At 42.8% G+C, this 15,862-nt stretch overlaps 1 protein-coding gene across 8 annotated transcripts in view; it reads right to left on the bottom strand.

The window, feature by feature from the left end:
• The window catches only part of SH3PXD2A (SH3 and PX domains 2A), a 530,104-nt gene that overhangs the window by 29,978 nt on the left and 484,264 nt on the right, over positions 1-15,862 (bottom strand). For 5 of the 8 annotated variants that reach the window (XM_063961976.1, XM_063961978.1, XM_063961979.1 and 2 more), the window contains 2 exons: positions 12,149-12,232; positions 1,619-1,736 (listed from right to left, as the gene is read on the bottom strand). In XM_063961976.1, the coding sequence (XP_063818046.1) occupies positions 1,619-1,736; positions 12,149-12,232 (202 nt within the window). The remainder of the gene's footprint in view (positions 1-1,618; positions 1,737-12,148; positions 12,233-15,862) is intronic. The other 3 variants (XM_063961980.1, XM_063961982.1, XM_063961984.1) reach the window with 1 other exon arrangement.

Raw genomic sequence — 15,862 nt, 5'->3', positions numbered from 1 at the left:
GTGACAACCTAGATGAGGAAGGTGCGAATACTAGGTATAAACCTTGTACGCTATGAAAGACATAAAAAGGTATATCAAAAAAACAAGGCAACACTAATAGAAATTCACACGTTTCTAAGAAAAAGATAAACCATTTACTATTGCAGATATATGTTAAATATAGTGTTCGCTACGGGAATACTCACTTCTGATAAGAGGGACTCTAAGGTTATATACATCTACCTCATACTCTGCTAATGAATGCACTTATGAATATACAATTGGACATAAACTCAATTGCATATTGTAAAATCCACTAATTTGTACAATGCGTACCCAAAGATTGCATATAAACATATGCAGTGTGTATCCTGGCTCCACTTGCAACTGGGGAGATGCACCAGGGGGGACAGGGGGCCTTTTAATATTGTAAAGATGTGTTCACATAATATGAGCAGATGCAGATGTACATGGAGACCTAGATAATCCTGAGAAAGCTGTATTAGTTGTGGGTTACTGAGGCTAGGGCTGACAACCCCATTCCGGCTGCTATTGACAGCATGTTGGGTATATTCTCTTTGCAGTGCAAATGAAGTTTGATAATGAATAATCACCAACACTGGCTAAGCCCCATGTGACTGGCCGACTGTGCTTTCTTCATTGATTGTGCCTATAGTGTATGATTTTGTTGGTGTACTTTAAAAAGAACAATTTTTCTACTTTCAATCATAAGCGAGAAGATTGCGGGCCAGTTTCAGAGCCGCACACAATGGCTGAGCGATCTTTTGCTACTGTGCTATAATCCCTAAAAACTCCTACGGGGCATGTGTTAGACAGTGTGTATGTACATAGGCGCTGCTGCAAATGAGACACATGGTATCAAAAACATCTTGGAGAAGTGCTGGGTGGTGTCTATTCAGACGCACTATGTAGACGTATTGGAGTGACATGGGCCTGCCACTGAAGTGGCTGTGTATAAAGACGCTCAATTCTTCACATCGGTGGCAATATTATAGACAGGAAATCTGCACCTGCCATAGAATTGATGCAAGTTTTGATGGTTCGACTGATGACGATGACTAAAGACGCACCAGACGGTATTATAGCATCTACAGACGCTCAAAGTGGGCATCTCAGACCTTGCACATTCATACGCACGGCTGTACACCAGGGAAGGTCTTTTAGCGGCATTTGGATCAAGTCCCAGGCAGACGATGGCCAAAAGACACATCGGCATAAGCATCCGCTTCTTAACCAGGCCCCATATCTGCTTTATTATAGTAAACCTAACATGCATATATCGCTATCAAAACAAATGTGGGAATATAACTTTTCTTGTATTGTTGACCTGTTGTGTGTAAAATAACTCACTCAACATTAGGCTCTTGAGCTGGGATGTAATGGAGTCCGAGATCGCTGGAGGTGCAGGATGCTGGACAATCTCTGACCATTTTTCAAGGGACAAACACAAGGCGAAACCATCGCCTCTTTAAAAAAAAATCAGGGATCGGCCAGCATATCTCTCTCCTCCGGCGATCTCGGGCTCCATTACATCCCGCCATTAAATGTCTGCCAGCTTGCACTCTGCAGTATTCTTCATCTTCACATCTGCCCTAACCCAATCTTATCTTTGTCTTACCTTATGAACCACCACCCCTCCAAATTCTTCTGGATGACCTCCACCGTAACACCTTTTTCGAATCCAATCTCATCTTTCCCCTGACTGGTGTAAGGCTGTATGGTAATATATTTTTCTTCTAATGGCAGGAAAAAGAAATTATTATTAAAATTTTTGACAGTTTCAAGAACATTTCTCTAGCTATTATGTGAAAGGTCTGCAGTCTCTATAAACCTAGTACTTACAGTAATATAACCCATAAAATGGACACAATGCTGAAACATTACATAGTGATACTTTCTGAACTACCAATAAATAAATAAAAAAACAATTGTCACCACAAAAACATGCAGAGACAGATACACCACGTGTAAAAGTTCTAATACAATGAGAAAATTAGAACACTTTAATAGTTTGGGCTATGGACGGCCCCCTGCACTGTTCTTACAGACATGAATTTTGGTTTTCTCTCTCCAGATTACAGATAGACTATACAGTAATTACAATAAACAGATGTTATTTAAGTACCTGCAACGTACTTGAAAATACTATTATTAGTTATTTCATATGAAGTACCTTTAATTTAACAAAAGTTATATAAATGTACAAAACCGATAGAATCCACAGAAATTTTGCAGCAGAATAGTAAAAAATAATAATTAAAAAATAGACCGGTAAATAGTAAAAAACACAAATGTTGTGGATTCCCATGCCCCCCCCTCCACCCCTTATTTTACAAAATCAGATTGATGGCAGAGTCTATTGGAGGTAAAGGTTATATCCAAAGGGTCCTCAGACAGAAAATATATGATTTACATCGTAGTCAGAGCTCTATTGAAAATCAAATCTGATGGTTAGTAACTACTGGATTTTTATACAGCAATCCGACAACAATGTCCTTTGCGATAGATGGCAAACCCATTTCTTAGTAAATTTACCCCTGAGTGGAAAAATGGCGTGGGAATCCACAACATGTGTTTTTTTTACAATTCACCTGTATTTTTTTTTATTATTTTTTTACTCTGTTGATGGAAATTTTCTGTGGCTTCGGTTCTATAAACATGGGAATTAGTAAATCCAGGGTTTCTATTGTTCTGTATGTTAAATAATCGATGTGTGGGCCAATGTTCTATTCAGTGTTGGAACTACTGGGGGTGGAGCCGGTGCACTGCACCAAGCCAGTGGCTCTGAAAGGACCAGAGCCGGCGATGTTAGCAGTACTAATAATGAGTCTCAGTGACCGATGTTAGTAGCTGTCCAGCTAGTCACTGAGGGCTCGTAATAAAAGTGGAAGAAATCCGGCTGAAGTAGAGAAGGAGGGCGGTGTCAGGGGACAGCTTCTGCAAGACAAATCCAGGCCTGCTCCCTCCTTATTCTCTATACTTCCGAAGTACCATCCGGCACCCACCTTCCGCTCTACCCTGATGCTCTCTATTCCAATGACCGACTTCCCGCCAGTAAACTTGGCCCACCCCCTGCTCATAGGGTGTAAGTATTGTAGTAAGAGTGTAGTGCAATGCATAAAGTGGATGTAGTGCAGCAAATCAGGGATGCAGTGCAGCGATGTAGAGCAAGGCATAGAGGAATGTAGTAATGTAGTGCAGTATGGCGTATAGAAGTAGAGCAGTTATGCAGTACAGCGATGCAATGTAGTATAACGATGTAGTGCAGCGCACACAGTGAGATGTAGTGTATTGATGTAGTGGGGATATGGGAAACACGCAGCTGTGGAGGGGGCACAGGCACTCACTGCATTTTGATGCTTAGTAAATCCCCCCCCCCCCCCGAATCTTTAATTAATCTTTACTTAAAATCTCCTGTACTGCTGCAGATACATTGATTAATTACTCATTTGATTTCATCTTAGTTTCATCATGGTATTATTTTGTTTGTTTACTGCTGAAAGCTATTGCATAAAGAAAAGCACAATCTGAAAGTGTTTACAAAGCAGGCAGATGGTATATATTAAATATTAAGTAAGCAATTACAAGGCAGGAGTGCAGAGCGTGCCTTTCAGAAATACAGGCTGCTATGAGCAGCCCAGTAATAAGCATACAATAAAAAAAAAAAATATTGTACTTGCATACCTTCCAACTGTACCTTTTTGGCAGGTACAGTACCTTATTTCTAAGGTCTGTACCGATTTTTGGCTCTAAACTTCCATTGAAAGTATAGGAAAAGGGGTGCCCTTTACCCGTGGCCACGCCCCCTTTTAGACTTTGTACCAATTTTTATGTGTAAAATGTTGGAGGGTATGTACTTGGTGCAGGCATCAGGAACTGACCCCATAAATGGCGGGAAAGCATGTGATTTCTAATCCACCTGAGCTATTGGTAATGGAATCGTATGAATCGGGTTAATCAATACTGAGATATCCGCATTCATATATAACCCATTACACGGCAAAGGCTGTGACGCTGAAGCAAATATCAGTAAGTACTTACAGCTAGGAATGTTTGTGGGGCTTATAAATCTTTTAGTGGTTACGGAGCGTGACTTGGCAGCTCTCACTCCCCTCTATGCTAGCACAAAATCTGTGGATTATTCACTACTCTGCAAACAATACAGCCAATGAGTTATAGATATGTCACTGACTAGTGCCCAATCATGGTGCCCACACAGTATAGTATTTGCAGAGGTAAAATATATGTGTTGCTGGAGCTGGCAGGGTATACGGAATGTACACTGTATAGGGCCGCATAGAGTTTCTGGTTCCAAGACACGGTATTTTATGACTGATCATCCTGGGCAAAGCTATACACATTTATACACTTATTAGTAATAGTAAACTTAAAAAGCCTGGACTTTTTTTCAATTATCCCAGCACTATGAGCACAGCAAACTCATCTACATCGTATAATGCAGGTTTTGTCCTCTGTCCTAAAACAGAGGTCCACCCATATTTGGGAGTCCCGGTATTGTAAGGGTCATCAATATGATAATGCCAGGGTACACTGAATACTGACGCTGGCATCTCATGTAGCTTGTGTGCAACTCATTTGCTCAGGGTGTCGAGAGGAGGAGCATATTACTAAATACCTGGGCTCAGGCTAGTTGGATGGGCACGGAAGGAGCCCAGATCCACCTCTCCCCAGAGCAGCGGCTGCAGACGTGACGCATTCAGGCAGGGAGAGGGTGAAACTACTGCTGCACAGCAGAGCCTCTCCCCAGCCCAGCAAATGCTACTGTGTGCTGGGCAGCAGAGGGTCTAGCGAGGCTGCCACCTTCTCTCTCCCCCTGCATTATGTGCAATGAAGTGCAATTGCACTGACTGCCATTCCCCAATGATCCACCTCTGGCTGTGCAGCATGCTGTGTCTCGTTTCTCTGTTTCTTTTTTATATTCTTTGTAGGGGGTGTGGCCATGTCTACCCCCCCCCCCTTCCCCCCAGTGCTCAGATCTGTCTACCTCAGACCGCAAGGTTAATTGAGGTCACCCACAAGAGTGACCTCAATTAACCTTTCAGTCTGCAGTAGACCGCAGGTTCCCACCCATAGACTAAAATGGAGATTTTTCCACTCATTATAGCCTATGCGCTCCGCTTGATTGGCAGGCCGGGAGAGCACAGCCAATATGAGAGAGCGCTATGATATGGCACTCCCTGATTGGCTGGCGGGTCTCCAAGTGACAGAAGTCACAAGGGGACCCGCCATTCGGGAAAAAGGGATCCATGTGCGGTGGACCGGAATTTTTTTTTTTAACCCCTGGATACCTACATGAACTGAAGAGGACCTGGAAATAGGTGAGTATATATCTATTTTTTTCCAGGTACTCTATGATATTCGACTGGAGAAAGGGACGAGAATGGCTGCGTGGGATGTAGGTAAGTATGTGTAAGTGTGTGTATGTATGTGAGTGTGCAAGTATGTTTTAATAAAATTGTACTATCATGGTGTGTGGCCTGCGTTTTTTTTAATGTCTTTTACTGTGGAACTACAGGTACCTGTAGGTCATTTAATACACCGAATGCTGGTACTTGTGGTTCTCCAAGTACCAGCATGCGGGGGAGGCTTGCTGGGACCTATAGTTCCACAGCAAAAGACAATATTTAATTTTCATTGTTTTACATAAAGAAGCTATGAAGTCGCCACCCACAGCCCAGAGGTGGCGGCCTTAGCCCTGGGCTTCATCTCTTCATCCAAGAGCACGGAGCTGGTTGTTAAAATACGTGCATTTTTTTACTTTTTTTTTTACTTTTTAAACTATTTCTTTACTTTCACAGACAGAAGCATGCATGGATCTCACTGATCTGTAAATGCTTCTGGCAAACTTGTAATGAAACTCACATTACATTGTGCGAGTTTTTCAGTCTAGAAAACTCTCCCTACATCACACAAAGGCCCTCATTCCGAGTTCATCGCTCGCTGACGTTTTTTTCGCAGCACAGCGATCAGGTGAAAAATCGGCATTTATGCGCATGCGCATGGTACGCAGCGCACATGCGCTAAGTACTTTCACACAAAACTTTGTAGTTTTACAGAGGCTCGTGCGATGTTTTCTCGAGTGTTTGTTGTTTGATTGACAGGAAGTGGGTGTTTCTGGGCGGCAACTCAGCGTTTTCAGGGAGTGTGCTAAAAAACGCAGGCGTGCCAGGCAAAAATGCAGGAGTGGCTGGGGAAACGGGGGAGTGGCTGGCTGAACACAGGGCGTGTTTGTGACGTCAAACCAGGAACTAAACGGACTGCAGTCATCGCAAGATAGAAGTAGGTCTGGAGCTACTCAGAAATGGCATGACATTTTTCCTGTGCAGTTCTGCTAATCTTTCGTTCGCACTTCTGCTAAGCTAAGCTAAACTCCCAGAGGGCGGCGGCTTAGCATTTGCACTGCTGCTAAACGCAGCTAGCGAGCGATCAACTCGGAATGAGGGCCAATGTAATAGCCTCAAACTTAAAAACTTGCAGGCTATCACATTGGGTTAGTTTTGGGACACACCGGCACCTTCTAATGTGCGAGAAAGTGAGAGTATGTCCCCCCCCCCAAAAAAAAACTTGCACAGCGTTACATCTGGCCCTATAAGTGAATATGTATGCGGTTATGAAGCGAAAAAGGCAGGAAAAAGTATGAAGTTAGGAGAATTACTACCCATGGTGGGGTGTCTAAGTTTTGCCATGCACCTGGTGCGATATTGCGTTAAAACGCTAGGTGTATGAGGTCACTCTGTAAGTGGCACTAGTATCAAATAGCCAATAACAGCAAGCCTTCACACTGATGCAACATAACGTATTTTTGCAGAACTACTGTGTTCTCGGGGGGTCATTCAGACCCGTTCGCACGCTGTCTTTTTTCGCAGCCATGTGATCGGGTCCGAACATCGCATGCGCATGCACCGCAATGCGCAGGCGCGTTGGCCTCCGGGGATCGGCGAACAGAGACAGAACTTACGAAGAAAGCGATCGCAGGAAGAGTGACAGGAAGAAGGCGTTCGTGGGCGGCAACTCACCGTTTTCAGAGAGTGTCCGGAAAAACGCAGGCGTGTACAGCCATTCGGGAGGAAGATTCCTGATGTCAGCATCGGCCCGGATCGTCGCAGCAACTAAGTAAATCCTGGGCTGTGCAGAAACTGCACAAACTTTTGTTTGTACAGCTCACTGCACAGCCGGCACAGCGTTTACCCCCTCCCCTGTAGGCGGCGATTACCTGGTCACGGCAGTGCAAAACACTGCCTGCATGCGACCAGGTCTGAATTAGGCCCTTGGTTAGCATCAGATTTGAATGCATTATTTCATTTGCAGTAAAGAGGAGTTTAGACCAAATAAACATACTCTGATTTCTGCCAACACCATACGCACTTTGAGACCAGGCTTGATGTCTATGTACTTTAGGGAAACAGAATTCACAGCGATTTACGTCTGGCACCCCAGGACTGGCCACTCTTCATAGAACAACCACAGTATATGTAATAATTATTGGTGTGGAACGTCATCAAGGACATATTTCAGAGGTTCAGCATGTGGCAAACATATTTCAGGGTTATTATTTATTGTTGGGAAGAACACAGTTTATTAAGAAATTTTCCTGCATCTGCATTAAAACTCATTAAAACAACGCACAAAAGCCAAAGAGGTATACAAAGAAACCATCTATAAACACAAACAATGTGGGTCTTAGCCATTGGGAAACACTTACACTCTAACAAAATTGGCGTGTGTATCCCATATTTAATTTTCTGACTGCTATTATTATTATTATTACTCTTATTTAAGAATAAAGCACCAAGACATTTCTAAATGATTATAATCATGAGGTCTGAAAAGGGAGGAACAGATTTTTATGTCCCAGCAGTGGTCAGTTTTAAACCACATGTGCGAAACAATTTAAGCAGTGATGTAAAAATGCCTAGGGACGATAAAGACGCCAAGAGGGAACTGTCTACTATAGTCTATCCGTTGTGCTTCTAAGTTATAGGAGCCAAGTTTCGAATGCATGACACAGATTTAGAGCTCAGAACAGCTCATGTAGCGCCAGTTTTTTGTATATAGTAGAGTCTAAATAAAAGATACCTCTAGACTGGAAATCACCTACTTACCAGCTTGTACATAGGGATAAATGTATCAACATGTCATTTATCTCAGCGTTAAGATATATCCTGCATTTCAGCTTATCGAATGGATGTCTTTGTGCTGCAATGTATCAAAACCACAGTTGCTGGAGAGGTGTTGCGGAACCTCCCACCTCTGGAACTCTGTTGTCCTCCATAGTTGTATGTAAAGTTTGTACATGCCCCAGTTGGCCATGCACAATATTGTAAGATAGCACTCAATGTAAAGTTTTTCCTAGACTGCACTTGTGTAAGATAAGGCCGCACATGCACATTAATCATAGTGAGTAATGACACAATGACAGTGTCTGTAGTTTGCAACACGGCAGGTAGACATCTTCATTTTTTTTTATTTTTTTTTTAGAGACTATTCTTATCCTTATTGCTAATTTGAGAAATCACTTCTGGCACTGAAGAGATCTGATTTTTCCGCAAAATCCCCTTTCATACATATAGAATAGCGATAATAAACCAGATATCGCTGTTTGGTAAATCTGCCTGTTAGTCTTAAATAAATGCAACTGTATAGGTTTAAAGTGGGCGTCTACAAAATGGCTGCCTCTGCAGTGTGAATGGTGTATAGGTGCAGGATAAAACAGTGTGTTATAATTTAATGTATTATGTCAATAAAGTTATTGAACGGCTTGGCTCATGGCAAATAGAGTATGCACATTTTATTATAAATAGGACCCTTCTAATTTAGCTCTATAGCTGCATTGCACCATACTACTAAATATACCTAATCCATAGTGTTATTATTAAAATCAGGCACACTCCATTTCTCAGTAAACAAATATACAGTTAGGTGCTCTGTCCACATTAAGACAAGCAAAAAGTGTAACACTTTCCAAAGGAGTGTGCAGTTGGTCACGGTGATTGGCCACCAGAGTAATAGCAACAGCTGTACACACATGGAATTCTGCAGTTTCTTCATGGTCACTAGAAAGCTTTTTAAACCTTGTAACTAAATATGATAATCTTTATGCATTTCTGCATTAGTCTAGGTCAGGAGTGGTCAGCACATTTCCGCAATCTGATAGAAGTCTTCTTTTTTTGGTCTAATGTGCAATACATTGGGATCCGGATTGAAAGTCGACAGTAACTAGGTCGACAATGTCTAGGTCGACAGGGTCTTTAGGTCGACATGTTCTAGGTCGACAGGTCAAAAGGTCGACATGAGTTTTTCACAATTTTTTTCTTTTTTTTAACCTTTTCATACTTAACGATCCACGTGGACTACGATTGGAACGGTAATCTGTGCCGAGCGAAGCGGTAGCGGAGCGAAGGCACCATGCCCGAAGCATGGCGAGCGAAGCAAGCCATGCGAGGGGACGCGGTGCACTAATTGGGGTTCCCGGTCACTCTACGAAGAAAACAACACCAAAATAACATTAAAAATGCATGTCGACATTTTGACCTGTCGACCTAGAACATGTCGACCTAAAGACCCTGTCGACCTAGACACCAGGTCGACCTAGCTACTGTCGACCAATAGTGGTCGACCTAGACATTGTCGACCTAGTTACTGTCAACTTTCAATACCACACCCCAATACATTCTATTAGAAGCAACACTTGGAAGTCCCAGAATGATGGCACGCTGTTACACGGGTCTCCTGCTAGTGAAAGGCTGAGCATTTCTACTCTATGTGACACCTACACCAGTGGTAAACAGAGAGTTTACTAGTGGTTCCAGGCTGAGTGGGATGAGGGAAACCCCTGGAAATGCTCAAAAACGGATACACATACAGCCATAAACATGTGTTTGAAAAAAAAAACTTATTTGGAAAGAAGAAAAAAATTCTGCATATAAGATGCTGAATATCTAGAGAAAATACAGATCTCTTAAATGCATTAACTACAGTATACTCTCTGTTTCCAGACCGCAGCAAATATTTAAGAATTTTATTCTTAAATATTTTCCCTCAGTCAGCAATCTCCCCGGTTGTCTTTCATACTGCGCTGCTGTCTTGAATTGGGAAAAACCATCCCCTGCTCCGGGGGGGGCTGGATTCATATACAAGAGTTGGAAGCTGTGGGTTTCTGCATATTTTACCTCCCTAGTATGAAAAACAAAGAGGAGTGAGGAATTGTTAATCAGGAAACTGTGTGTTTGCTATGTCTGTGGATGTGAATGCAAGAGAGAGGATCTGTACTTTTAACACGACTGATTTCTAATATCAGAACCTCATGTGTTAGGCTGGGATAGTTAACAGTTTCATGGATATTTGCGTCTGCCTAACAACAGTGCACAATATTGTATACTCCATCAGTAGCATTTTGGAACATCCACCAGTACAGATTCCTAGTGAAATGTACATTTAATAGAAAAAAAATGTTTCCCCAGCAATCGAAGATAAGTGATTTAGGGGCAAATGTATTAAGCCTGGAGAAGTGCTAAAGCAGTGATAAGTGCAAGGTGATGACACACCAGCCAATCAACTCCTAACTGTAAATTTACATATTGGAGCTGATTGGCTGGTGCGTTATCACCTTGCACTTATCACTGCTTTATCACTTCTCCAGGCTTAATACATCTGCCCCTTAATTGCATATAAATAACAATAAAAAGAAGCTTAAGCGATATTTGGTTGTTTTTTTCTCAAACTGGAGTAGACTGTCATTTTAGAGTGAAACCAAATGGCAGCCATGTTGGTTGAATAGATAGGTAGCCAAAGCCTTCACCTAGAGCTGTGGTGGGCAACATGATATTTTTTTCAGTATGACAGCGCTGTACAAGTAGTTTCTTGATGGCCACATTACTGGTATAGCTATGTGTTTGTGGTCCAAATGCCTGAAAGAAAAATGGTGTTTCTCAACAGTCTATGGGGGTAATTCCAAGTTGATCATAGCAGGAAATTTTTTAGCAGTTGGGCAAAACCATGTGCACTGCAGGGGGGGCAGATATAACATTTGCAGAGAGAGTTAGATTTGGGTGGGTTATTTTGTTTCTGTGCAGGGTAAATACTGGCTGCTTTATTTTTACACTGCAATTTAGATTGCAGATTGAACACACCACACCCAAATCTATCTCTCTCTGCACATGTTAAATCTGCCTCCCCTGCAGTGCACATGGTTTTGCCCAACTGCTAACAGAATTCCTGCTGCGATCAACTTGGAATTACCCCCTATGTGAACAGTCAAGAGTTGTGTTGGACCACAAAAAAAAAAAAAACATTGGAGGGCCTGCTGGGGGCCAGTTTGACAGTTCAGCTCTATTACACCATAAATACTTGGAAATACAATACAAAAATGGTCAGGAAGAATGCATGTAACTTCATGAAGAAGGGTATCCAATTAGCAGAGAAAGTTTTTCGGACGTTAAAAACAGGGTTTTTTTTCCACAAATTATTATTATTATTTTTAATGACAAGTTTTTTTTCAGGCTATCAACTTGGTCCCCATTTTTTTTTCATCCAACGAATGTTAGTTTTTCATATGAAAATACATAGGATCTGCAAAAAGTTGCGGACCTGTGTTTTCACATCCGCAATCGTGGACAAAAAGGCTTCTTATCACGGTTTTGGTTTTGCCTGTCTGAGGAAGTGCCAGCGTCGGGACTAATTGGATAGCCTTGTGCAAGGCAATTAGCCGTGGTAATTTACTGCGGCTAACAGGATACCGCCCTAATTGAATGCAGCCTTCTAAAGATCAGAAATCATTTGTTACTTTGTACAAATTTCTCAACAATGGGACACAAATTTCAATCAACAAAATAATATAAACAGTCAACAAAATAACTGTGTATTAAACCGTTAAGAAGCCAGCCAGACAGAGGAGCTAATGGCATTTACCACTGAGAAGAGTTATGCAGTAGAAAAGGATACAAAATGGAGTATAGAATGGTTAGTACTTGCCCCAAAATTGCAGAAAAAGCATAGGCCAGCCTACATGTAAAGGAAGTCGAAACACATTCAAACTTTGGCTAAACATACGTGTACAAGCAAAATCAGCACCCCCTCATTATCCCGTGTGACTACAATCTCTTACACATAGCAGTAAAATTCTATTCACCTCGGCTTTGTTGCCTGTTGACAATGCCACCCAGCGTCCAGCGCCGGTCCAAGCGCCGCAGATGAGCCTTGCGCCTCTTAGTTACTAACAGAGGAGATGGATGTGAACATAAGGAGACAAACAGAAAGAAAAACATGACAGGAGGATGTGAATAATAAAAAAATAAATGAAACAATATTACATGAACAATGAAAATGTTAAATGTAAAAGTATTAGAAATGGGTTGAAATGTTGGAGGGGAACATTTTCCCACCGATGCAGGAAGATGTACAAATGAGCAACATTTAACGGGGGTCCTGGGTATATAGAAACATCCTTCAACAACAACAATGCCCCGTCATTCCTTTTTTCTGTACGTTCTAGTATCTTATCCTATATTTAGACCGCATCTAGGAGATGCATACATTAGTTAGAGGACTGTAAATTATGTATGACATCTTTTACTTTCCTACTTGTCAAACTTGAAGTCTTCTAAAAAAAAATAAAAAAAATGCAGCTTTTACCTGGTGCCATAAGCATTGTGTGCTCTCCTGAATTCCACTTGTTACTGACGTTTATTTCCCATGATGTCCAGAGAGCCAGCATAGTGGGCTGTGGGTCCAATTTAGTTGTACACTATGCTGATGTTTTCGCAGATGAGCGGTTATCGGTCAATGGCGCCTACGTTTTAGTCGCACTGCGCATGTATCAAAGTCCATTACCATCCTCGCTTGCAGTAAGGCTTCATTCGGAAAAGGATTGACAGGTAGGGACTGTTTGGAGGTATTAATGGCTTGCTGTGGTCGATTTCAGGAGGTGTCTGCAATCCCGTACGCAATCAAGATGGCTCCTGGTGTCTCAGTACACCTGGCCATTCTGCCTGACCACAGGCTTACTGAAAAGGCCAATTATGGAAGGATCTGCGATCGCACTGCGTCTTTATATGCTGTTGCTGATATTAGCAAAGCCTCTGGTCGGCGTCTCAATACAACTCCTGCCGGCTGATACATTTGCATATTTTAGCAGAGCTGCTGCGGACAGGATCACAGCAGTGAATGCATTAGCATACAAATATGGCCCTATGTATGCAGCTGGAGGTCATTCTCACAGGGAGTGTAGACTTTTACATCACTTTAAGTATCCGTGATTACCGACCTCAAGTACTGTACATTTCAAAGCGTTTACATTTTTGCTAAAATTTACATATCTGATGAAGGACCTCGGCTAATGTAGGTGACAGTCCAGCTGTAATTACTGACATTTAAATTGTACAGTTTATGTGGATAACAGAAACCAGGAAAGATTAGTCCATCCTTGAAGCTGTTTACTGTGTCAGTAGTAAGAGGCATGAGTGGGCAAATGTGGCTTGTACAATTTAACAGCACTACAAGCCATCCCAGATCGTGAAAACATATTTTCATAAAATAAAAGTTTGAGGTTTTTTGGGACAGTTTCCCTCAACACTATAGTATGCAGTTATACAGTACAAAACATTTTCTGATGACATTCATGTGCGTATTTAGCGAGGCTGTGTGTACACATTCATTCGGCAGTGCTGCCTCTAGCAATGCGTGCGATCGGACAAATAATAATACTAATGAGAACAGTATGCAAAGAGGCATTACACCCCCACAACTCCTACGGATTACAAAATTTCAAGGCATATTTTATTTAAATTAGCTATAATAATTAATATTCTTAGATCAAAGTGCTCAGCTACTCATGACACGGATGTCTGAAACTTCAGAGCACAATTACTATTCATTCAGAAATCACTTTCATCTGTTCTGAATGGCTTAGTTCTGAGAGAGGTGCAGTATTCCCATAGCTGGGTGATTAGTTCTGAGAGAGGTGCAGTATTCCCATAGCTGGGTGACAGTTCTGAGAGAGGTGCAGTATTCCCATAGCTGGGTGACAGTTCTGAGAGAGGTGCAGTATTCCCATAGCTGGGTGATTAGTTCTGAGAGAGATGCAGTATTCCCATAGCTGGGTGACAGTTCTGAGAGAGGTGCAGTATTCCCATAGCTGGGTGATTAGTTCTGAGAGAGGTGCAGTATTCCCATAGCTGGGTGACAGTTCTGAGAGAGGTGCAGTATTCCCATAGCTGGGTGATTAGTTCTGAGAGAGGTGCAGTATTCCCATAGCTGGGTGATTAGTTCTGAGAGAGGTGCAGTATTCCCATAGCTGGGTGATAGTTCTGAGAGAGGTGCAGTATTCCCATAGCTGGGTGACAGTTCTGAGAGAGGTGCAGTATTCCCATAGCTGGGTGATTAGTTCTGAGAGAGGTGCAGTATTCCCATAGCTGGGTGATTAGTTCTGAGAGAGGTGCAGTATTCCCATAGCTGGGAGACAGTTCTGAGAGAGGTGCAGTATTCCCATAGCTGGGTGATTAGTTCTGAGAGAGGTGCAGTATTCCCATAGCTGGGAGACAGTTCTGAGAGAGGTGCAGTATTCCCATAGCTGGGTGATTAGTTCTGAGAGAGGTGCAGTATTCCCATAGCTGGGTGATTAGTTCTGAGAGAGGTGCAGTATTCCCATAGCTGGGAGACAGTTCTGAGAGAGGTGCAGTATTCCCATAGCTGGGTGACAGTCCTGAGAGAGGTGCAGTATTCCCATAGCTGGGTGATTAGTTCTGAGAGAGGTGCAGTATTCCCATAGCTGGGAGACAGTTCTGAGAGAGGTGCAGTATTCCCATAGCTGGGTGACAGTCCTGAGAGAGGTGCAGTATTCCCATAGCTGGGTGATTAGTTCTGAGAGAGGTGCAGTATTCCCATAGCTGGGTGACAGTCCTGAGAGAGATGCAGTATTCCCATAGCTGGGTGATAGTTCTGAGAGAGGTGCAGTATTCCCATAGCTGGGTGATTAGTTCTGAGAGAGGTGCAGTATTTCCATAGCTGGGTGATTAGTTCTGAGAGAGGTGCAGTATTCCCATAGCTGGGTGATTAGTTCTGAGAGAGGTGCAGTATTCCCATAGCTGGGTGATAGTTCTGAGAGAGGTGCAGTATTCCCATAGCTGGGTGACAGTTCTGAGAGAGGTGCAGTATTCCCATAGCTGGGTGATTAGTTCTGAGAGAGGTGCAGTATTCCCATAGCTGGGTGATTAGTTCTGAGAGAGGTGCAGTATTCCCATAGCTGGGAGACAGTTCTGAGAGAGGTGCAGTATTCCCATAGCTGGGTGATTAGTTCTGAGAGAGGTGCAGTATTCCCATAGCTGGGAGACAGTTCTGAGAGAGGTGCAGTATTCCCATAGCTGGGTGATTAGTTCTGAGAGAGGTGCAGTATTCCCATAGCTGGGTGATTAGTTCTGAGAGAGGTGCAGTATTCCCATAGCTGGGAGACAGTTCTGAGAGAGGTGCAGTATTCCCATAGCTGGGTGACAGTCCTGAGAGAGGTGCAGTATTCCCATAGCTGGGTGATTAGTTCTGAGAGAGGTGCAGTATTCCCATAGCTGGGAGACAGTTCTGAGAGAGGTGCAGTATTCCCATAGCTGGGTGACAGTCCTGAGAGAGGTGCAGTATTCCCATAGCTGGGTGATTAGTTCTGAGAGAGGTGCAGTATTCCCATAGCTGGGTGACAGTCCTGAGAGAGATGCAGTATTCCCATAGCTGGGTGATAGTTCTGAGAGAGGTGCAGTATTCCCATAGCTGGGTGATTAGTTCTGAGAGAGGTGCAGTATTTCCATAGCTGGGTGATTAGTTCTGAGAGAGGTGCAGTATTCCCATAGCTGGGTGATTA

Source organism: Pseudophryne corroboree, chromosome 3 (genome assembly GCF_028390025.1).
Source record: "Pseudophryne corroboree isolate aPseCor3 chromosome 3, aPseCor3.hap2, whole genome shotgun sequence".
Lineage (NCBI taxonomy): Eukaryota > Metazoa > Chordata > Amphibia > Anura > Myobatrachidae > Pseudophryne > Pseudophryne corroboree.
Note: the sequence above shows the minus strand (reverse complement) of the source record. Positions and strands in the feature narration are given on the sequence as shown.